We start from the raw sequence: 24,409 nt of genomic DNA, 5'->3' as shown, positions 1-24,409 counted from the left end.
TATATCAATTAAAGGCTTCCCTGGTAGCTCAGTCAGTAAAGAGTCTGCCTGTAGTACAGGAGACCCGAGTTCAATCCCTGGGTCAGGAAGATCCATTGGAGAAGGAAATGGCAGCCCACTCCTGCATTTTTGCCTGGAGAATTCCATGGACAGAGGAGCTAATTCTATTCAGATTCAACAACATTTGATTGAAATATTAAAGCTTACTTGTTGTCACTGATAACTGAAAAATAGAGCACCCCAGAATGAGGGCTATGCTTAGTTGGGATGGAGGTGGAAATGTGAATCATATCCACAGAAACTAGTCCCTGAGAAGCAGCTGGCTTGTCCAGGTCTGAAGTCTACTGGAGAACTACTGCTTAACTTTAATCCTCCAAATGATCACTATGACAATTTAAAATCTGCGGGACAGTGAAGAGTGAGAACAAGTCCAGGTTCGTGGGAACCAGGCTAATGGTAGAAATGGTTTTTAAAAATGTATCCGTGTAGAGCAGAAAACAAAACAAGGCACTGATATGTGTAAAAAACAGTCTCTTTAGAAAAACAATTGTCAACGTTGTTCCTTTATGATTGTATTTTCAAAAACTCCTACAACACAATACAGTTCTCTCTGCAGCTTGTATGGAGCATAGCTAAATAATGTCATTATTGAATGAGGAAAACAAATCCAAGAATCCATGAGACTGCACAGATTTGCAAAAGGAAATTCTCTTTCAGATTCTCATGGGAAGGTTTCTGTTCTCAGCTGGAGTTCCTTTGGGAAAAACTTAATTATGAGTGACAGAGCACAAATATTTGCTTAGATAAATAAATAATGTCTATCAGACACAAAGGATCTCTCTGTAATGGAAGTTATAATAAGTTGGCTATGTACATCACATCTATTAAAGTAAAAATTCAGCAATTAACCTTGGTTTGATAGTGAACACTCAAGATTGTCAAACAACAAATCAGTGAATGACAAGTGTAAGTCTGATATAGGGTAACATGCTGTGTGTTACAGGACTATTGTTCAGTCGCTAAGTCATGTTTGATTCTTTGCAACCCCATGATTGCAGCACATCAGGCCTCCCTGTCCCTCACCATCTCCCAGAGCTTGCCCAAATTCATGTCCATCGAATTGGTAATGCCGTCCAACCATCTCATCCTCTGCCTCCCTCTTCTCCTTTTGCCTCCAGTCTTTCCCAGCATCAGGGTCTTTTTCAGTGAGTTGGCTGTTCGCATCAGGTGGCCTAAGTATTGTAGGGCTGTAATTTGTTTTTAAATTTGATTTCTGTTACATTTTTGGTTTTGTTGCATAGCACTAAAAAAGTGATTAAAAAAATCAGCTTCACAAATTTTAAGAACAAGAATCATTTAACTTTGAGATAGAATATCTTAAAGCCAAGAGATAGCAGAGTGGAGTAGAAAGAACACTGGGATTCTGTATAAAAGAAATGCTATAGCTTAAATTCTAACTTCTACTTACTAAGATTCTTTCTCTGGGTTGCATGCTTGCAATTCCCTCTGAGTCTCAGTATGCATGCCTATAAACTGGAAAGAATGCAATCTGTAATGCCTATTCTTGCAGTTGTTAAAGTAAGTAGAAATATTTTACTTAATATGATTTTTAGAATTTCTAAAACCTAAGGCACTTTGGCTTAAGAAGCCATCTTAAAAACCAAGTGTGGGGTAGGAGGGAGGCTCAAGAGGAAGGGGATAGGTGTGTACTCATGGCTGATTCACATTGTTGTACAACAGAAACTATCACGACATTGTAAAGCAATATCCTTCAATTAAAAAAAAAATAAACCAAATGTAGAAAATTTTGTGTGAACAGTTTTCTCTCTTCTCCAGAGATCCAAGTGGATGTTTTCTCAAAAAATCTTTCATACATCAATTTGAAATCCCTTTTGTAAGAAAAAAAACACACACACAGAAAGAAACCACCACAAAAACTTAACTTTGTCCTGAAAATCTATAGATAAGACAAACTGCATGTTCCACCAGCTGTGTCTTCTCTCACTAGCATTAGACTCATGCAGCCAACTCAGTCCTGGACAGCCCCAAGTGTTTCTTCAACTTAACATGTCTAAAAATGGAAGCATCTGCTCCTTCAAACTGCTTCTCAGAGTGAAATTTTTTGTTATTCAGTTGCTAAGTCATGTCTGACTTTTTGTGACCCCGTGGACTGTAGCCTGCCAGGCTCTTCTGTCCATGGGATTTCCCAAGGCAAGAATACTGGAGTGAGTTGCTATTTCCTTCTCCAGGGGATCTTCCTGGATCAGGGGTTAAACCCATGTTTCCTACATTAGCAGTCAGATTCTTTACCACTGAGCCACTTAGGGAAGCCCCATAGTGAAATTAAACAACAAAAACCTGTTAATGACACCACCCTCAACCTAATCACTTAAATCAGAATTTAATACTCATCTAAGGTTTACTCTCCCTTCTTCATACTATCTCTCTAAATTTTCTGATTTTTATTGACTATGTATTGATATTTCTCAAAACAACATTCCCTTGATTTCATTGCTACTTTAATTCAGAACCTTTGAAAATATGAGATGGCCTTTTAAGAAGTGTTCCTGCTTCTACTTCTTCAGCTTCTCTTACCTCCTTTATTTAGTGTCACCAAACTATTTTATATTACTTTCCAGAGTGGAGTATAAATAATAAATAATAGAAATAAAATAATATATAAAAATAAAGAAATAATAGATGATTACTCTCCTACTTAAAAATTCTTGATAACTATGCCTACAGGATAATGTCTTTAGCATACCATATAAAGGCACCCAGAATTCTCCTTGTGTTTTATTTATTTTTCATTGGACTGTAGTACCTTTACAACGTTGTGTTAGCAAAGTAAATCAACCATACATATACGTATATCCCCTCTTCCTTGGATTTTGTCCACATTTAGGTCACTATAGAGCATTGAGTAAAGTCTCCTGTGCTATATACTAGGTTCTCAGTAGTTATCTATTTTAGGTAAGTATTAATAGAGTATATACATCAATCCCAATCTCCCAGTCCATCCCACACCCGCTCCTCCTGGTATACATATATTTGTTCTCTGCATTTGTGTCTCTATTTCTGTTTTGCAAATAAGTTCATCTATAGCATTTTTCTAGATTCCACATATATGCATTAATATATATCTGTTTTAATATTTTTTACTTACTTCATTGTATATGACAGTCTCTAGGTCCATCCATGTCTCTGCAAAAGGCACAATTTCCTTCTCTTTTATGGCTGAAAGTGAAAGTCACTCAGTTGTGTCTGACTCTTTGCAAGCCATGTCTATGGAATTCTCCAGGCCAGAATACTGGAGTAGGTAGCCATTCCCTTCTCCAGGGAATCTTCCCAACCCAGGGATCAAACCCAGGTCTTACACACTGTAGGTGGATTCCTTACCAGCTGAGCCACCAGGAAAGCCTGTTATGGCTGAGTAACATTCGATTGTATATAGGTACTACATCTTCTTTATATATCCAGGGAAAACCATAATTCAAAAAGATACATGTACCCCAGTGTTCTTTGCAGCACTATTTACAATAGCCAGATCATGGAAGCAACTAAATGTCTCCATGTCTTTAAAAAAAAAAAAAACAACTATTTTACATTGGAGTATAGCCGATAATATAAAGAAAGCTGAGCGTCAAAGAATTGATGCTTTTGAGCTGTGGTGTTGGAGAAGACTCTTGAGAGTCCCTTGGACTGCAAGGAGATCCAATCAGTCCATCCTAAACGAAATGTCCTGAATATTCATGGGAAGGATTGATGTTGAAGCTGACACTCCAATACTTTGGCCACCTGATGGGAAGAGCTGACTCATTTGAAAAGACCCTGTTGCTGGGAAAGATTGAGGGCAGGAGGAAAAGGGGATGACAGAGGATGAGATGGATGGATGGCATCACCGACTCAATGGACATGAGTTTGAGTAAACTCTGGAGGTTGGTGATGGACAGGGAGGCCTGGCGTGCTGCAATCCATAGGGTTGCAGAGTCGGACACAGCTGAGCAACTAAACTGAACTGAACTGATAGCCAGTTAACAAGGTTATGATAGTTTCAGGTGAACAGAGAAGGGTCTCAGCCATACAAACACATGTATCCATTTTCCTTCAAAGTCCCCCCCCATCCAGACTGCCACAAAACATTGATCTCCTCCTTGTCTCTGAAATGAGCCTCCGCTCCCTCATCTTCACCCATTCTTTGCTCTCAAGTAATGCAGAATTATTTAGGTGCCCAGTATCTCTCATCTGCTTCCTACTTTCATGACTGTACTCAAGCTTTTCTCTGTAATATCTTCTGTACTACTTTCCTACTTGTATTAATTTGTGATTACTAACAATGTGATCCACACATCAAATTTTGGAAGAGATGGGAATACCAGACCACCTGACCTGCCTCTTAAGAAATCTATATGCGGGTCAGGAAGCAACAGTTAGAACTGGACATGGAACAACAGATTGGTTTCAAATAGGAAAAGGAGTACGTCAAGGCTGTATATTGTCACCCTGCTTATTTAACTTATATGCAGAGTACATCAGGAGAAATACTGGGCTGGATGAAGCACAAGCTGGAATCAAGATTGCTGGGAAAAATATCGATAACCTCAGATATGCAGATGACACCACCCTTATGGCAGAAAGTGAAGAAGAACTAAAGAGCCTCTTGATGAAAGTGAGAGTGAAAAAGTTGGCTTAAAGGTCAACATTCAGAAAACCAAGATCATGGCATCTGGCCCCATCACTTCATGGCAAATAGATGGGGAAACAGTGGAAACAGTGGCAGACTTTATTGTTTTGCACTCCCAAATCACTGCAGATGGTGATTGCAGCTGTGAAATTAAAGACACTTACTCCTTGGAAGGAAAATTATGACCAACCTAGACAGAATGTTAAAAAGCAGAGACATTACTTTGCCAACAAAGGTCCATCTAGTCATGGATATGGTTTTTCCAGTAGTCATGTAAGGATGTGAGAGTTGAACTATAAAGAAAGCTGAGCGCCGAAGAATTGATGCTTTTGAACTGTGGTGTTGGAGAAGACTCTTGAGAGTCCCTTGGACAGCAAGGAGATCCAACCAGTCCATCCTAGAGGTGATCAGTCCTGAGTGTTCATTGGAAAGACTGATGTTGAAGCTGAAATTTCAATACTCTGGTCACCTCGTGTGAAGAGCTGACTCATTTGAAAAGACCCTGATGCTGGGAAAGATTGAAGGCAGGAGGAGAAGGGGACAACAGAGGATGAGATGGTTGGATGGCATCACCGATTCAGTGGAGATGAGTTTGAGTAAACTCCAGGAGTTGGTGATGAACAGGGAGGCCTGGCGTGCTGTGGTCCATGGGGTCGCGAAGAGTCAGACATGACTGAGCAACTGAGCTGAAATAAACTGACCATTGTTGTGGCATAATGCCACATATGCTTATTAGTATATTTTGGAAGTCCAAAATCAATTTCACTGGGTTGACATCAAGTTGTCCACAGGGTCCTGTGCCTCAGACTCACAAGGGGGCAAGTACATTCCTTGCTTCACTAAGCTTTCGGTGGCTGTCAATTTCCTTGGCTTGTGGTTGTATTATTTCAATTTCTGCTTTTGTGGTCCCATTATCTTCTCCTCTTCTATCAAATATCCTTCTGCCTCATTCTTATAAGGATACTTGTGACTGCATTTAGTGCTTATCTGGTAAAGAATTTGCCTACAGTGCTGGAGACCCCAGTTTTATCCCTGGGTTGGGAAGATCCCCTGGAGAACAAATGGCACCCCACTCCAGTATTCTTGCCTGGGAAATCCCATGGACAGAGGAACCTGTCAGGCAACAGTTTATAGAGTAGCAAAAGAGTTAGAAATGACTTAGTGACTAAAAAACAACATATACTATCATACTATAATAATTTAGCCATGTTTCTTATCTGTGCGCCCAAGGCACCTTATGTTTACTTCAATTTACATTTCATATATTGGGTTGGCCAAAAAGTTCATTTGGGTTTTCCATAACATATTATGGAAAAAATCTGAGAGAATTTTTTGGCCAACTCAGTACAAACATTCAGTTCAGTTTAGGTGCTCAGTCGTGTCCAACTCTGTGACCCTGAGGACTGCAGCATGCCAGGCTTCCTTGTCCATCACCAACTCCCAGAGCTTGTTCAAACTCCTGTCCATTAAGTTGGTGATGCCATCGAACCATCTCATCCTCTGTTGTGCCCTTCTCCTCCTGCCTTCAATCTTTCCCAGCATCAGGGTCTTTTCTAATATGAACATTAGATCTTGCTTAAGGTGAAAGGAACTTCCCAGTGGCTTAGCAGTAAAGAATCTGCCTGGAATGCTGGAGACACAAATTCGATCCCTGGGTCAGGAAGATCCCCTAGAGGAGGGCATGGCACCCCACTCCAGTATTCTTGCCTGGAGAATCCCAAGGACAGAGAAGCCTGGTGGGCTATGGTCCATGGGGTTGCAGAGTCAGACACAAAGTCATTTCGTTAGCGACTAAATATCAATGTCTATACATGCTTATCTATTATTGTGAAATGTGATCTTATCACCATTAATACATCAGTCTTAATTCTGAAAATTTTATTTTAATTTGGAATATTTATTTCTAAAAGGTAGCGAAAGGAATTGAGAAAATATGAGCAACATATCTTTCTCACATTTATATTGCTCAGCAATATTATTTCTGCTGAATATGGACTCAATCTGGCTTCTTGGTAGAGCAGCTCTGTTGCAAAAGAAAAACTGTTTTTGGAGACCACAGTCACTTTTGCAACTACTGACCAACTTCAAATGATTAAGAAAGAACTAACTAAAATTTTAGCCTACAAACAACTGCTGAGAAAAACTAAAGTAGCTTCAAAGATTTCTTGTGTTTGTGGAAAGAGGACATAATTTGTAGAAGAGAAAAAGGGTGACTAGCTGAGTCGTAATTACTGTTAGCTATCCTATTTTAACTATTATGAACGTTGTGGGAAGCTAAAACCTTATGAAACAATAAACACCTCAAGAATAATTTAAAAGAGTAAAATAAATACTGAACCATTACCTTGAAAAGATAATTGCAATTATAAGTATACATGCTGAGAAAAATTAGCAAAGCCATTCAATTATTTAGTCTCACATATGCTTTGAAAACCCTTGAAAATTGGGGAGGTATTCATCATATTTCTTTTACCACAAAAGGCCCATGTAATTTAGTTAATTACTATCATTATATATTGAATAAAACATTTCTTTAGTATATGATACCCAAGTGAAAGATTCTCTCTCAAAGCTTGTTCTAAAAGTAATTTAGAATTATAAAGGCATAATTGTCATAGGTCAATTATATTAATGATGTCAACCGACTTTTTAAATTGCTCGGGGATATAAAGATGAATATAAACATCTTTGCCTTGTTTAGATGCAAGTTATATACACACACCTATCATAGAAAAATTATATATTGTAAATATATTAATATATAAATGCTTATTGTAACATAGAACAATAGTGGTTCATAAAGGTGAAGTTTATTATGATGAGGATTATGTTCAGTTGTAAAGTCTATTATAAGAGTTATCAAACTTTATTTTTCTCTGTAATTGAAATTAAAGTATAAGGTATTTCATTACAGTATCAACAAACAAAAAAGCACTTTTCTTCATAGTAACCATTATTCATGTTAGCGGAAATTTTGTATTGATAGTACTGCAATATTTTCATCATTTGTTTAGAGTTAATGTCTGGATTAAATAACTTCTTTGGAAGAGATTTTAGAGGATTTGTGATTGCAGAGAAATTGTTTCTGATCTCTAGCTGGGAATGTTATCTGTGTTAATTTTGCCAGGATGAATTGCATAAAGTGCTTTGAAAAGAGAGAAAAGATAGAGCTTAGCAATCAAATGTTGTTGTTCTGTAAAATTTTCCCTTTAGAGTCCTTACTTAACCCCAGTATAATGTGCAAATTTCCATATACCTCAATGCAGTTGAGATCTGTTAGCTGTTTGAAAACATGGACTTTGTGAGATTAGAATATCATTTCTTCTTAAAAAAGAACTCACTACTCTTCCATGGTGAATTTCCATGTGAGCATGTACAAGTATTCAGAAGTAATTCCATCTTAAAAATATTTGTTTCTTCTAAGACTTTTATTCCTTAAGTAACTTGCATTATAATTAGAGGTATAATTAGATTCTGATTTAAAATAATCCATTTGTATGCAGATACTTGTGCTGTGAATAAATCTACAAATGCACTTACCTTGGTAAATAATCCCATGGGACTAACAGAACTGACACTTAAAAGTTCAGTTATGAAAAATCATTAGATTGGGTTTTTTCTCTTTGGATTTGGATTTGTTTTATTTTCTGTTTTTTTTTTGCCTAGGAAGACTTTCCTTTCTTCAAGATTACTTGTAAGATTCCATATACATGTCCACTTGACCCTTTTCTAGTTTAATTTTCATGCTAATATTTTTAATATTCATAATTTATTTTTCTGCATATGAGGTACAAAGGTAATTTATTAGTCAATGACTTTTTCTAAAATTTTTGATATCTGTACAGTTTAATGATAACATATTAAAAAGTTTATATCCATAATAAAATATGTATTCAATTTCTACACTGACAATTTTCTTCTATTAATGAACATATCAATCTAGTCCTAATAAAATAGCATTTAATTATTTTTTGGTATGATTTGGCTCATAAGAGATGTTTTTTACTATTTTGCCTAAAAATTTTGCAATTATTCATGTATGTTTCCTTTTCCAAAACAGGTTGTCCACATTCAATTAAACCATCTTTGTTGGGATTCTAACAGTCATTATATTTTACTTTCAGATTAATTTGATAGTAGTTACACCATTGAGTCTTTCTATTCATATTTGTTTACATATTCAACACTTGCTTTATAATCTTCAGTAAAGAATGAGAATTCATAGTATAAATATGATACATTCCCTTTTAGTTTTACTCTTCTTTGCATCCTTCCCCCCCCCACCCCATTTTTTCTTTGTGAAAAGGACTGTATTTCTATCGTGTTAGAGGTTATTAATGATACTCACCTCATGAAGTTTTCCAAAGAATTAAATGTTGTATACCTGGAAAAAAATTTTTTAAATTGCTTGTTATTTTACTGTGTTAAACACATGTTAGCTGCTATTTTTATTGTTTGAAATTATTGCTTTCATTATGATTATCTTTTATCTGACCACCCTACTGAATGGCTTTAATGCATGCTAATAATGTCGATAATAAAACTATAGAAAGCTATCATTTGTGGATAAAAATCATTTTGTCTCCTCTTTCTCATATGTGCTATTTCTTCATTGTGTTTGATAGGACTACTGGTTCTATACTAAAGAGTAACAGACAGTATCTTCTTTTTAGAGGAAAATTAGGAGCAATAATTATATAGGCATTTTTTTATATTTGGATTTTAAAAAATTATCACCTTTATCACATTAAGAAATCTCCTATTTTTAGATTATAAAAGTCATTTTTTTTAAAGTAACTGTTAAATTTCATGAAATGCTTTGCAAAGCATGTTACACGTGTAGTTTTTCTCTTTTATCTTTGTAATGTATTAAAATAATCTACCAAATGTCCTAGTGTTCACCCAATTTGAAAATTTTAGAATATATTCTACTAGCTCATGATGCTTGGCTCTTTAAATAGACTTCTGGATTTGATTTGCTCTTACACTTAGGACCTGGGATCTGTATTCATAAGTGACACTGGTTATTTCTTTGTTCTTTGTGTGTCTGTGTATACCATTTATGTCTGGTTTAGGTTATGATAGACCCTGGTGGCTCGGCAAGTAAAGAATATTCCTGCGATGCAGGAGATGTGAGAGATGCAGGTTCAGTCCCTGGGCTAGAGAGACTCCCCTGGAGGAGAAAATGGCAACCCACTCCTGTATTCTTGCCTGAAAAATCTCATGGACAGAGGAGCCTGGTGGGCTACAGTCCAAGGGGTCACAAAGAGTCGGACACAACTGAGTACACACAGCAACAAGACACAGAAATGAGTTGGGAACTAGTTCATCTTTTCAAGATCTGGAACAGGATAATGTAGAACAAAGATACTGTCTCTCCTTGGATATTTGTTGTTATTCCATTACTGTGAATTTGGAGCTTTTGATGGAAATTATGCATCTACTCTTAACAGAAACTACAGAGAAATGAGATTAGCTGAGAAGGGCTGGTTAACCTGACTTTAGAGAAACAAAACTAAACAAAAATACACCAACATTCATGAATACCGGATATGTAATTAATTGCTTATTTGAGTGTTAAATGTCCATCTCTTATGACCAGAATCTGTCAGTACTTTGTTCACTGATAGATTTTTAGTACTGAGGATAGTGCGAAGCACATAGTAGACCTTTAATAAATTTATGTTCATTAAATAAACGAATAAAGTAATAAATGCTTTTTGTTTGGTTGGGAATGGGTGTTTCTTTAGGGAGGTTTATGAACATTCTAGGTAGTATAATAATCTGTCTTTCAGAATATTTTATTTTTAGCAAACTTTATGTGATGCTGAAATTATATATATATATATATAATATGTATATATAATATATATACATGCACACATATATATGTATATACATTCTGCTTCTTAGAAAAGTTTGTGCATGATTATATTCTCTTTGAGAGTCTCTTGGACTGCAAGAAGACCCAACCAGTCCATCCTAAAGGAGACCAGTCCTGGGTGTTCATTGGAAGGACTGATGTTGAAGCTGAAACTCCAATACTTTGGCCACCTGATGACAAGAACTGACTCATTTGAAAAGACCCTGATGCTGGGAAAGATTGAGGGCAGGAGGAGAAGGGGACGACAGAGGATGAGATGGTTGGATGGCATCACTGACTCGACGGACATGGATTTGGGTGGACTCCGGGAGTTGGTGATGGACAGGGAGGCCTGGCGCGTGGCAGTTCATGGTGTTGCAGAGTCGGACATGACTGAACGACTGAACTGACTGACTGACTGATATTCTCTTTGCTCAGGTTTATAATTTCACTCTATTCAATCCCATACTGCTTTCTTAACTAAATATACTTTGGGATCCAGTGGACATAGGGAAGAACAGGCTACAATGAAAAAATGCTGATAACAACCCTCCATATATTGTTTTCAGTGTCATACTTGTTATGAATTTAAGTTGTTCCTTCCTATCACTAGATATTAAACTTTCTAAATACATCAATCAGAAGTTTCTTAGGAAGACTAGGATTTCTCACAAAAGAGGAAAACCATTTAATTCTAAAGTATAATAAATCAGCTGGTAAACATCATTTAAAAAATCATTCTTGTTATGTTTAATACCGTAGCATGGATTAAAGAGAGAACAGGGCTTATTTTTAAAAGATTTTATAATTTGTAATAAAAGGAAAAAAAATCTAAGTTATTCATCTGTTACCTTGTTGATCCCACAAATTGTCATATTCTATCTTGCCTTTTTTTCTTTATGGAGTCTATTTCTTCTTTTGGAATAGATGCAATCTCCCTGATCTCCAATCACTTTTTCTTTCCTTTCCATAGGTCCTGTTCCTGTTTCAAACTTTACCTACTTTTTGAAGACTTTTCTATCTACTGATTTACAGCTCTTCATCAAAGCTCTGTTTTAGCAATGATAATATTTATTATAATTCTGTTTCCATTTTTCTCTTAGTAGATTGTAGACTCCAACAGGGCAGAAAATTTGTTATTAAATAATTTAATTGTTGACCTATTTAACAAAGAGTGGCAATTAATCAATGTTTATTAAATAAATGCATTTTTAAGAAGCATGTATTTTTGCAATAGACCCAGCCTAGAAATGAAGCTTCTTTACCGGGGTCTTAAAATGTAGTCCACAAAGTTTGAATCATTCTCTTTTTGTTGTTGTAGTCTTTTCTCAGCTCTCAAATTTATACATATACAAATGAGGAGAAAGAAAGGGAAGAAAATATTAATAATTTGGGTTCTTAGGGTAGCAGGGACCATTGACAAAAAAAAGGGTAACAGAGTGGTAATTGTGCATATCAGATTTACCCTTTTATTTCATAGCAGGAGTGAATGATGTCAGAACAACACTTCCAAATGTTCTTTTTTTTAACTTTGTTTTTCCTAATTATAAAGTATTACATAAGGGCTTTCCAGGTGGCACTAGTAGTAAAGAACCCGCCTGCCAATGCAAGAGGTATAAGATATGTGAGCTTGATCCCTGGGTCAGGAAGACCAACCCACTCCAGTATTCTTGCCTGGAAATTCCCATGGACAGAGGAGCCTGGAAAGCTACAGCCTATAGGGTTGAAAAGAGTCGGACACAAGTGAAGCAACTGAGCACACAGGCACATCTCATTTTGTCTTTCACAGGAGAAATCCAAGAAAATGTAGCCTCAGCTATGAATAGAAAAAAGCAAAACTAATCCAATTACAGGAGATTTACAGGAATGTTTACCCATAAAAACTTTCTTAATGAAGAAAGATCAGTTTTTTAGGTTCTAGGAGGAGGGAGATATTTTAGGTACATGAAAGTTGAATATGAGGAGCTAAGCTTCTGTTAAGCTCTTAACTACTGGCTAAATAAATCTTTGTGTATCTAAATAGTAAGTCCACTTATTTTTTTTTCAAGAGACATGTTCAAAACTAATTGAAAATATTTTTAAAGTTATTATTGGATGGTAGGAGTATGGGGTGGAGTTGGCCTTAGGGGAATTAGAGTAGCAATAATAAAAAAGATGTTGGAAAACACATGCTTGGCTCAACTCAGGATAACTCCAGAAGACAGCACAGACCAAGAAAGAGGAGGAAAGCAAGATGAATGACGTGAAGCTTACTGTTTTGGGAGGTGAAGGAACAGGGAAATCTGGTAATTTTTTTTTTCTTTCTGGTGTAGAGTACATAAAGAATGGGAAATATATTGACATAATATACATATATAAAACATACATTTATAGACTTGATATAACTATATTATTTCTCAGTAGGAGTTTTCATTTTATAAGCAAGTAATGCAATTAACTCTGTAATTATAAAATGTATATACAGGTTGAAGAATATAACTGTTTGAAGTATTAATTTGAATCTTGTTCTACTAATGTTTAAAATAAGTAGGACCAACAGGAAATCCCTCCATCATGACCCCATGCACTTCTCACTCGGTCACACCTGCCCCCACACCTGCACGCATGTGTGCTAAGTCACTTCAGTCTTGTCAAGACTCTCTGCGACCCTAGGGACTGTAGCCCACCTGGCTCCTCTGTCCATGAAATTCTCCAGGCAAGAATTCTGGAATAGGTTACCATGCCCTCCTCCAGAGGATCTTCCTGACCCAGGGGTTGAACCCACATCTTTTGTGTCTACCTGCATGGGCAGACACGTTCTTTGCCGCTAGCACCACCTGAGAAGCTTCAGTGGCCAAGCAGTGGTCTTGAAAAGATTCCTCTGCCCAGAGACTAAGTGTGGAGAGAAACGTGTGAAGACCTGTGGATTATTTTTAACTTTTAAAAATTTATTTATTTTTAATTGAAGGTTAATTGCTTTACAGAATATTGTTTTCTGCCAAAGATCAAGATGAATCAGCCATAGGTATACATACGCCACGTTACAGAGGAGGAAAAAGAAAGACAAAACACTTTGAAGGGAGAAGGGGACAGGGCTTTTTAAATGCCTGGGAACTGAGCGACACGGTCCATGACCTTGGAAGCTACGCGTTTGTCTTTGTTACGTGATGGTAGTGAGGATGCTGCCAATAGAGGCACCCAGCCTAGTGAATCCTGACTGGCCAGACCCAGGAGCTGCAGTAAGATAAACTAACACTAGACGGCGATCTTCTGTTTCTTGGATTTTGAAGTCCCTGTTTCCTTAAACAATCGCAAAGGTGTGATACTGTCCTGGCCACTATTATAAACATGTGGCACCTTGGAGCCACAATTCATTTGATGAAATAAAAAGATATCATAGCTCTTGCATCTCAGATTTAATAGGAAATCTGTTGCAAAGCTGAGTTTTCTTATGTGTGTTTGCCTTAGTGAATTACACAGTGAATTGAGTGGGCAGCACAGTAGGATCACTTTCTTTCTAGCCTCCTAATTTTTATGGTTTTATGATGCTAATCTTACTGATTATTATTTAGACCAGAATTTAGTAAAACTTCAAGGTCTTCATTAATACTTGGTAATTTTTAAGTCAAGAAAAAACCTTACGCGCATGTGTGCTGTGCCTGGTCGCTCAGTCCTGTCTGACTCTTTGCGACCCCATGGAATGTAGCCCACCAGGCTCCTTTGTCCATGGGATTCTCCAGGCAAGAGTACTGGAGTGGGTTGCCATTTCCTCCTCCAGGGGATCTTCCCAACCCAGGGACTGAACCCAGGTCTCCCGCATTGCAGGTGGATTCATTACTGCCTGAGCCACCAGGAAAGCTAAGTTGTTACCTGTGTCTTAAAACTGGTAAGACCTTAAATTCAACTTGTTTTGTTTCGCAGCCCTTATAGTAAGATTTCTTACCAAGCGCTTCATTGGAGAATATGCTTCTAATTTTGGTAAGTCGCTACTTTAGACTTTTACACTTTAAAACTTCAGCATCATCAATTAACATCAGTGCATGTGTGCTCATTTACTAAGACTTATCTGTTTGTGACCCCATGGACTGTATGTAGGTCACCAGGCTTCTCTGTCTATGGGATTTTCAAGGCAAGAATACTGGAGTGGGTTCCATTTTCTTCTTCAAATTAACATCGAGAAGCATTTTCATAGAATCTTCCATTTTTGCACTTTTAAGCAACTTGTTTAATTCATGGACTCTGATTTTAAAAACCTAAATAAGTAGTTTAATTAAATATTCTTTCATGATAAAATTTATCCAGTTTTATGTTAACTGAGGTACATTAGAAATCCAGCTGGTTTCAGTCTAGAACTAGAAAAACCTTGAACCTGGGACCCACCCATCTGCACCAACCATTGCAGAGCATGTGAGTGTGGGGGTTTTGTTAAACTGTGAAGCAATTTTAAAATTAAAGCAACATCTGCTGAGAGATAAGGACAAATTAATTATAAAAGCACAAGTAACAACAAAATAAATCCTTATTTTTATTTAAGGCATTTATTTAATAAATGCTTATTTTCACAAGACCATGTGAAAATAACAGGAAAATTATGCTTTGATTAAAGATCATATCATAATTATGTAGGTTGCTTATGTAAATTTCAGTGAAATTCTAAAACAGGTGCCAGGGCACCTTGATATAATCTTAGGATCATTTCACTAACTCTACTATAATTTTGTTATTTTTATTAAAATTAGCATGACATATGGGAAATGCCACAGTGGAGAATTAATAAAAAGTGGGGAATTTTGCCAGAAGTTTGAATATATTTTTGGCTCAACAATTAATCTATATAATGCTACTAATATCTTACCTGATTAAAAGTATTGTGGGGAAAGGTTTTTTGTTTTTTTAACAGGAATGAAGATTTTAAGAAATAGAATTGAGAGAAAGGGAAATTATTATTTTTTCATTCAGTAATACTTAGAGTAAGAAGTTAAGATTGCAAGTGTTTTTCATGAGAAATAAACAACAACAAAAACCTTTAGCATTCATTTAGGAGGTAGCATTAATAGAGTATTTTAGAAAACAATCTTGAAGTATTGCATTGTGTTGTCACCTGCATGTAGTCAACATAGTATTTTGGTTCATATGACACTGTGAGTGTTTTAGGGCAAGCTCTTGAAAACTGATTATAGAAAGAAAAAATATATAGAAAGAGAAATTCTTATTGTCGCCTTTCTCAGGTCAACAACCTCAGTCATAAAGGGCCAGATAACACACAAACTAAGAGTAAGGCATGAGAAAGTGTTCCAAAACTATAAAACAATACACACTTACAAAGAACAACTAATAGCAACAACAAAATTAAATGTCACCTTAATCTTTAATACAACATAGTTATATAAGCAAATGAAGTATGCATATTTCTGGCGATTACACCTCTGTTGAAAAATAAGACCTGGAGTCATTTATAAAGACAATCAAGTGAGTTAAAGGTCCACAGCAAGAAGATTAATTAGCCAAAAAATGACCCTATGTGTAAGTGAAGGCTACAGGGGGAAATAATTAAATTCTAAAATGTTAAGAGCTGGTGACCCCTGCTGGCAGTTTTTGAGTATTGAGAGTAGGTATTTTAAAAGGTCTCAGGAGGAAATTGCATAGCTCATGGTTGTTGCTGTTATTTAACCTCCCAGTCATGTCTGACTCCTTTGCAACCCATGGACTGTAGCCCACCAGGTTCCTCTGTCCATGGGATTCTCCAGGCAAGAATACTGGAGTGGGTTGCTGTTTCCTCCTCCAGGGGATCTTCCCCACCCAGGGATCAAACCTGCGTCCACGTCTCCTGCATTGCAGGCAGATTCTTTACCACTGATAGCTCACGGTAGTAAGCTTATACAGTTTAGAATAAACTATCTGAAAACATATTTTAAGATTTAATGAAACAGTAACAAATTTCATTCCGTGTAGCCTAGAAGGATCTCAGAATTTACCCCTGGGTTTCCCTGGTGGCTCAGTGGTAAAGTATCCGCCTGCCGATGCAGGAGACACAGGTTCAGTCCCTGGTCTAGGAAGATCGCACATGCTGCAGAACAACTAAGTCCATGTTTCACAACTGTTGAACCTGTGCTCTAGAACCTGGGAGCCACAACTACTGAGGCCACATGCTGCAATTACTGAAGTCTGAGCACCCTAAAGCCTGTGCTTCCCAAGAGAAACGACTGCAATGAAAAGCCCATGCACTGCAACTAGAGAAAAGCTCCCACAGCAACGAAGACCCAGCATAGCCAAAAATAAATTAATTAATTGAATTATACAAAATAAATGTCATCCCTAACTCCCTGAAGCCAGCTTTCCCAAATGTCAGCTACATCTTTCTACCTGGGTTATGGAGTGTTTGCCAGAATGGGTCATGTATCAGTTTGCAATTGTGTCAGTATGCAATTCTGGAGAGAAGTAGGTCTTGTATGAAAACACTGGAGGGACAGTTACAGAAATGAAGTCTTTCATTCATTCAAGAAATATTTATTGAACACCTGTCATGTGGCAGATACTCTTCTAGAGGCTATAGTAATGAACAGACTAATATATAGGCACAAAACCTTGTCAGTGAATAGGGAGAGTGGTGAAGTTCATTTTTAAGAAATATATATATAAGCAACTATAGAAAATACATAGTTTTTTTGACCACTATCAATAAAGAAAAGCCACTAAAACTAAAATATGACTGGTTGAATTTATAGGGCTGTATTAATATTTGGCTGATCTAAATATAAATCCATGTTTTAAAATTCTGGAGTATTTCCATACTGATAATGAGTATATGAATATTTTGCAGAATCTATCTATAACAAGCATTTGTTTTTGGAAGGGAAGCAGTTGAATCTGGAAATATATGACCCTTGTTCTCAGGTAAGTAGAACAATACTTTTATGTTTTCAATCATGATTTGAAGAAGATAGAATAAGGCTAAGTGTGCAGTTGCTAGCCTTAATATTGAAGTTACTTCTCAATTTTAAATATTAAAAATTTAAGAAATTACTTTAGTGTTATATTATCTAGCTTCTCTATAAAGTTATGACACCATTATCATGTTACAGATATCTTTAAAATAGCAATATTATTATGCTTTCATAATATATTTTTATCAGGTCACAATGTAGCTGTCAAATGCTAATAGTTTAATGGCTTATTAATTCAGTTTATATGTTTGCTAAGTTGCATTTGTTGATAACTAAACCACTGTCGGCAAAACCAAAGTAAGGATTTTGAGTACAAACCCTTTTATTCAAACACAAAAAGTTTAAATATAATTATATAAGTAAGAGAAGAGTGGCCAGCTGCTCAAGATTTCAGAACACCTCTATGGGATATATTTTGTTGGGTATGGCAAACATCCTTCAAATCTTTTTTGCTAAACCTTAATCACTATTGTTGCTTTACTGATTTAAATCTGGTACCAAAAAATTAATACATATTGTGTTCACTAATATAGAAGATACTGTCTCCTTTCAAAATGTGTGTGGATATTGATGTAAAAGGCAATTATCAGGGCTCATCAAATTTTCAGAAAAAGAGAAGTATTTTTTAAGAGAAAAAAGTTATCAAATGAAATAGATATAACTTTATTACAGTTCTTTTTTTTTAAATTTTGATCACTTTTGATAAAAGAAAAAGAATGATACAAAGAAACTACATTTTAGAAAATACCAGTATTTGCCTTACTGAATTCTCTTCCAGGTAAAATGGGTCTCCATTAATTAACTGTCTGTGGTGCAAAATACAGGGATCCAATCCTACCACTTTCAATGTGCTTGATTTATTTTCAGCCACAGAAAGCAAAATTTTCCTTCACAAGTGAGCTGCATTGGGCAGACGGGTTTGTTATTGTGTATGATATCAGTGACAGGTCTTCCTTTGCATTTGCAAAAGCATTAATCTACAGAATTCGGGAGCCACAGACAAGTCATTGTAAAAGGTGAGGTATTTTTCATTCCTCTCTACTTTCTTTTTAGTAAATCATCATAGAGCTGTAAGCATCATTAGGAAGAGTTTAATACAGGCTTCCAATTACAAAATTTAACAGCCCTGAACAAGCCACCTTCCATTCCACAGGAGTTACACATGTAGTAAAAGGAATAAGATGAGAATACTTTATATCCTGAACGACATCAACAGTTACTTGCCCCGAATAAATGACTGTTTTACAAGACAGCTTCTATTGTTAACATGACACTCGCTTGCAAAATAATAGTCCTTTGTACACAAGATAGTTCCCTTTCCACCTTTCTTTTTCATTCCCACAAAAATGTTAAGGATACTAAATAAATCCAGATATATTACATTTGGCATTCAATTCCTAGTCATTGGGTTTTTCAGTCTATCAAAGCAAAATAGACTGAATAATCTAACCATTACAAATTCTAAGTATGAGACTACATTTTTCTCCATTTCACCTCCTAAAATAAAGAGCCAATCTATAATGCCCTATTGTTAATGTCTTGACACAAATCATTATGCCTTAGACTATTTTTTCATTAGTAGATATATGTTTAAACCTATGAATTTCCCATTTTTAGTTTTCTTTTTTTTTTTAAGTTGTTTTATCTTTTCCCTTTAAAATAGTTATTTTTGTTCCAAATGCTGGTGTAAGGGATTCTTTGTTTCTTAATCAGATTTGCCCTTCTCTAATACCATGCTAATCTGGGAAGCAAAGAAGCACAATATCATTCCTGATAATTGATGTCTGTGATTTTAATATCTCTTTTAAATGCCCATTATCAAGAAATAATCAGATAATAATTGATAAGGTGTGTTCCCTTGGAGTCATTTGATGTAAATTCTTGTTTATATCTGATTGACCTTGGGTAAACCCTTTAATTTCTAGACCTTCTTTTTCTGATTATGGAACTGATGGAAACATGGTAGGAAAAAGAATGTGATTTTAGTAAGAAACCTCAGAGCTCTGATTTCCTATAATATTACTGATTTTGAGGGAACTCCATTGTTTCAAGTGTTAAATACTTTATGTTTAAGCACCATAATTTTGGTAAGTAATTAAAATTACTTTGCTATTCTTCCATATCAAAAGAATCACTCAAGAAGAATTAAAAAATGTATATTTAAAAAATCCCTATATTTGACATTTTCAGGCAATATTCTTAATGTGTTGATCAAATAATTCTTGGATATTTCCAGTTTTCAATTTTTAAGTAGAGTCTATTTCCAGATCTCTTATCTATGAATAGAAAGAAAATATGGCATTGTTTTATAAAATTATATCTGATATTTGTGACTCATCCTTCAAAATATTTCATTTATTTACTATATGTGTGAAAGTCGCTCCATCATGTCCAACTCTTTGCTACCCCATGGATTGTATCCTGCCAAGCTCCTCTGTCCATGGAATTCTCCAAGCCAGAATACTAGAGTGGGTAGTCATTCCCTTCTCCAGAGGATCTTCCCAACCCAGGGATCGAACTTAGGTTTCCTGCATTGCAGGCAGATTCTTTACTGTCTGAGCCACCAGCCCAAGAAAACTGGAGTGGAGTAGAGTAGCCTATCCCTTCTCCAGTGGATCTTCCTGACCCAGGAATCAAACCGGGATCTCCTAGACGGCAGACAAATTCTTTACGAGCTGAGCTACCAGGGACGCCCTACATAAAAAGATACTATTAGTGTATGAACTATATAAAAAGGTACTATTAGTATCATCAAGAGTCTAGTGTTAGACTTGCAATGCTTTTTCCTTGATGGCTCAAACCATCATGTGAATAAAACATACTTTGGTGGTTTCTATACAGTATCTCTTGAGATGGTGTTGAAGACTTTTCATTTTCCCATTTTTTCCCTATAGTAGATATCTTGGCACTATTTCTTGCCATTTGAGGACTAGTAGCCATACTCTGTTCTTCAAATGAAACTCTGCTTTAGAAATGTTATGCTGTAACCACAGAAATTGTATTGATATTTGCCAAAAACGGTACCTTAACAAAGAAATGTATTTCTTAAATAAATCAGAAAAGTTGTACAAAGTTACAAGATGGTAAAATTTTCTTTAGAGTCTGTTATAATGAATATTAACAGGGAACAAACAGTGATGAGTACTGAATAATATTTTTCCTTAAGAAAACTGTATTTAAATTGTTTAATTAGTAAAGAAGCAGTAGCTAGTCCTCTTTCAATTGATAAGAAAATGAAAAATAATGCTTAGCAAGCATCTTCAATAAAAGATGCTTTTATTATTATTATTATTTTATTATAGCCTGGCATTGGGCTAGGTTTTTTATATACATCTTCATTCTGAGTGATGAGAACTATTTTACCTTTTTTTTTTTTTTTAACATATAAGAGAACTAAAAATGGAAAATGATGTCACACTCATGTCTTGTTAGTAAGCAGAGCCATAGTTCCAGGAATAGATTTGTGCCACTTCAAATCTTATGCTTTAAGAGTTTTGTTGGGTCTGTGTCATTTACTACATTTAATCTAAAATCCTTTTTATGAGTAAATGAGGATACACACACATGACTACAAATACACACAGACACAAATATCACACACAATATTTTTTTCCTTTTTTTGGGGGGGGTCTATAATTCTTTTTTATATAAACCTACTTAATATATAAAAAAAGAGTTGAAACAGTCTTACCAAAGAACTGTGTATCTGTGTTTCAGAGCTGTGGAGTCAGCAGTGCTTCTGGTGGGTAACAAGCAAGATCTCTGTCATGTGCGAGAGGTTGGCTGGACAGAAGGGCACAGACTGGCACTGGAGAACCGCTGCCAGTTCTGTGAACTCTCTGCGGCAGAGCAATCTCTGGAGGTGGAAATGATGTTCATCAGAATTATCAGGAACGTCCTGACAAACCTCAAACTCAAAGAAAAGAGAAGATACAGTGGATCTAAATCCATGGCCAAGCTGATCAATAATGTATTTGGAAAGAGAAGGAAGTCTGTTTAGTAGACATGTGATCCTGGGGGATTTGTTATATCAGAGAGTTTCAAACATTTGTATGGTAATTAAATTTACCTTTTGTGTGCAACTAAAACATTCTCTTAGAGATATGAAATAATTAACCATGAACCACAACTGTGTTTTCAAATATATAGTTTGCCTTTTTGGTTGCTTGTATCTTATACATTTTGCTTCACACTTAACCTTTTCTCTATACACAGACTAATATTAGTATAATCTAATGGTGGATTACTGTACAGTTTACCTTGCCAAATAAACCCTGCTTATGTAATTTTCTTAAACTACCATTCTTTAGGGCTTAGCTCAGTTAAGTTCAGTTCAGTCGCTCTTTGTGACCCCATGAACCGCAGCATACCAGGCCTCCCTGTCCATCACCAACTTCCAGAGTCTACTCAAACTCATGTCCTTCGAGTCAGTGATGCCATCCAGCCACCTCATCCTCTGTCGTCCCCTTCTTCTCCTGCCCGCAATCCCTCCCAGCATCAGGGCTCAGTTACCTTTATTTTATATATGTCTTTTAGATGAAATATATAGTTATATTCACCTGGTAGCTCAGCTGGTAAAGAATCCACCTGCAATGCAGGAGACCCTGGTTTGATTCTTGGGTCAGGAAGATCCACTGGAGAAGGGATAGGCTACCCAGTCCAGTATTCTTGGGCTTCCCTGGTGGCTCAGCTGGTAAAGAATCTGCCTGCAATGTGGGAGACCTGGGTTCGATCACTGGGTTGGGAAGATCCCCTGGAGAAGGGGATGGCTACTGAGTCCATATTCCGGCCTGAAGAATTCCAAGGACTCTATAGTCCACGGGGTATCTAAGCGACATGACTGCAACTTTCACTTCACTTCTTCAATATATTGTAGAGCTTAATTTGTCAATTTGTAAAATTCAAGATCTATTTAACAGAAATGCATGGATTTAATTTAGAAAGTGTATTTATAATAAAGCAGTTATTTAAGTTATTTAAGATCACTTTTTTTTTTTTTAACAGCTAAGGCCTTAAGAAGCTAAATTCTGGGGAAAGAATAAAGTCAGACAAATGGAGAAATTAGCATTGACATATATATGCTACCATATGTAAAATAGATAGCTGGTAAGAAGCTGCTATATAACACAGGGAGCCCAGCATGGTGCTCTGTGATGACCTAGAGGGGTAGGGTAGAGGGAGGGGAGGGAGTCTTAATAGGGAGGTGATATATGTATAATTATGGCTGATTTGTATTGCTGTATGGCAGAAACCAACACAACATTGTAAAACAATACTCCCCCAATTGAAACAAAAATAAATTTCTTACCCATAAGTACATAGTTTATAGTTGGCCTGATGATGAAAAAGTCTACCTTTCTTTGTTGTATACTATAGTAACAAGGGCAGTTATCATAGAGTAATGAAATTATACAGCTAAGATCAGTTTTAGATTAAAAGATTAAGGTTTTTTTTTTTTTTAAATTTAAGTTCATTTGGAAATCTAGATGTCATAGGGGAAGGAAAAGGTAAAAACTAGTTGGTAAATACGTAGGCTTGAAGCCCTTATTGTCCTGAAACAAGTGTTATATGAGATAAAAACATTTTGGACCTTCTACCATTACATAGGGTACGATTTCCCCCCCAAGGTCATCTGTCCACCTCCTGGACTGCCTCGCCCCTTCTGCCATCCTTGGTGAGCCAGCTGATTGCTGCATTTCAAGTTGCAGGTTGAGGCCTGATTTCAGCCAAATCACTGATAAGTAAGGTTTGATTTCTGAGAAGTTAACTTGGGCGTACATGCAATGCTGCCAACACTGAGTATTGGAGTTAACATTGAGAAATGGAGTATTTCCTATCATATCAGTAAACAAGGATGTCACAGTCATCAGTGATTGCAGCCCTCCAATGTGAGCTGGTGAGTCCTTAGGAAACTCAGGAAGGAAAAGAATACCTTCCATCTAGCAGCCACTCTGCAGCCATTCTCTGTAGAGAGCCCTGCAGGGCTCTGTGGGGAGCCCTGGGGGCACTCAGGCTGTGAAAACACAAGATAATGGCCCCAGATAACTGAGGTGCATATGAAAGGAAAGATGTCAGTGAGCCCAGACTCTTGGCATCTTCCCATACATAGAAAAGTACTAACTTCCTTAACTTGGGATATCTGGTTTCTCTAATTAATGGTAATCTTTTGATGTTTCTGATGACTATGTGATCAGAGTCATGCCCAACTCTTTGTGGCCCCATAGACTGTAGCCCACCAGGTTCCTCTGTCCATGGAACTTCCCACACAAAAATACTGGGGTTACCATGGCCTCCTCCAGGGGATCGTCCAGACCTAGGGATGGAACCCATGTCTTTTATCACTGTACCCCCTGATGACTACCTGTCTTTTGCTGCAAAAGTCCTATATATCCTAGCTCCTCCCCTCGCCTCCTAGGAGCAGGTTCTCAGAGCTATCTGAAACGCTTTCTCCTGGGTTCCAGTCCTCATTTTGCCCCAAATAAAACTTGACTCGTAACTCTCATGTTGTGCATTTAAAAAAAAAATTCAACATGTATGTGCACTAACCTGGAGACCGTGTGAAAGATCTTCAGTAGAGGGCGGTAGACAGGAGTCCAGGAGGGTAATACAAACTATTAGGCTGCACAGGAGAGTATCCATCTCATTGACATGATCTTGCTCATGGTGAGTCATGAGCCAACATTTAGCTCTCCTGTTATATAGAAAGCTAACCTGGATGACATACAAGTGGAAGTAAGGGAACTTGTATGTGGTAGTTACAAAATAGTTCAGAATGTTCATAAAGATGGGGGAGTTTGAATTGTTACAAAGGTTTGGGCCCAAGAACCCGCCATCTGATTGTGTTCTCTGGGACGATTCAGAGGAACTTCGTTTACTATAAGGAAGTGAGGAGCAGAGTGGTGAAGAGGCAAAGAGCTTTGACAAGCTTCATAGTGACTG

The 24,409-nt window shown here is 36.6% G+C and overlaps 1 protein-coding gene across 1 annotated transcript; it reads left to right on the top strand.

Moving 5' to 3' along the window:
• The first annotated feature begins 12,729 nt into the window (after positions 1-12,729).
• Positions 12,730-22,622, top strand: RERGL (RERG like). Its single transcript, XM_061124126.1, has 5 exons — positions 12,730-12,832; positions 14,448-14,504; positions 17,347-17,420; positions 18,338-18,486; positions 21,188-22,622. Exons 1-5 carry the CDS (start codon positions 12,781-12,783, stop codon positions 21,468-21,470), a joined length of 615 nt encoding a protein of 204 aa, XP_060980109.1. The 5' UTR covers positions 12,730-12,780; the 3' UTR covers positions 21,471-22,622.
• Positions 22,623-24,409: the final 1,787 nt, after the last annotated feature.

This window comes from Dama dama, chromosome 22 (genome assembly GCF_033118175.1).
Source record: "Dama dama isolate Ldn47 chromosome 22, ASM3311817v1, whole genome shotgun sequence".
NCBI lineage: Eukaryota > Metazoa > Chordata > Mammalia > Artiodactyla > Cervidae > Dama > Dama dama.
The sequence above is the reverse complement of the archived record's forward strand: the minus strand, read 5'-3'. Positions and strand labels throughout refer to the sequence as shown.

Excerpts from the sequence above, each read along its gene's own strand:
- RERGL (XM_061124126.1), top strand. The coding sequence starts at position 12,781 with ATGAATGACGTGAAGCTTACTGTTTTGGGAGGTGAAGGAACAGGGAAA. Across the intron at positions 14,505-17,346 it reads AGAATATGCTTCTAATTTTG|AATCTATCTATAACAAGCAT; the intron begins GTAAGTCGCTAC and ends AATATTTTGCAG. Across the intron at positions 17,421-18,337 it reads TATATGACCCTTGTTCTCAG|CCACAGAAAGCAAAATTTTC; the intron begins GTAAGTAGAACA and ends ATTTATTTTCAG.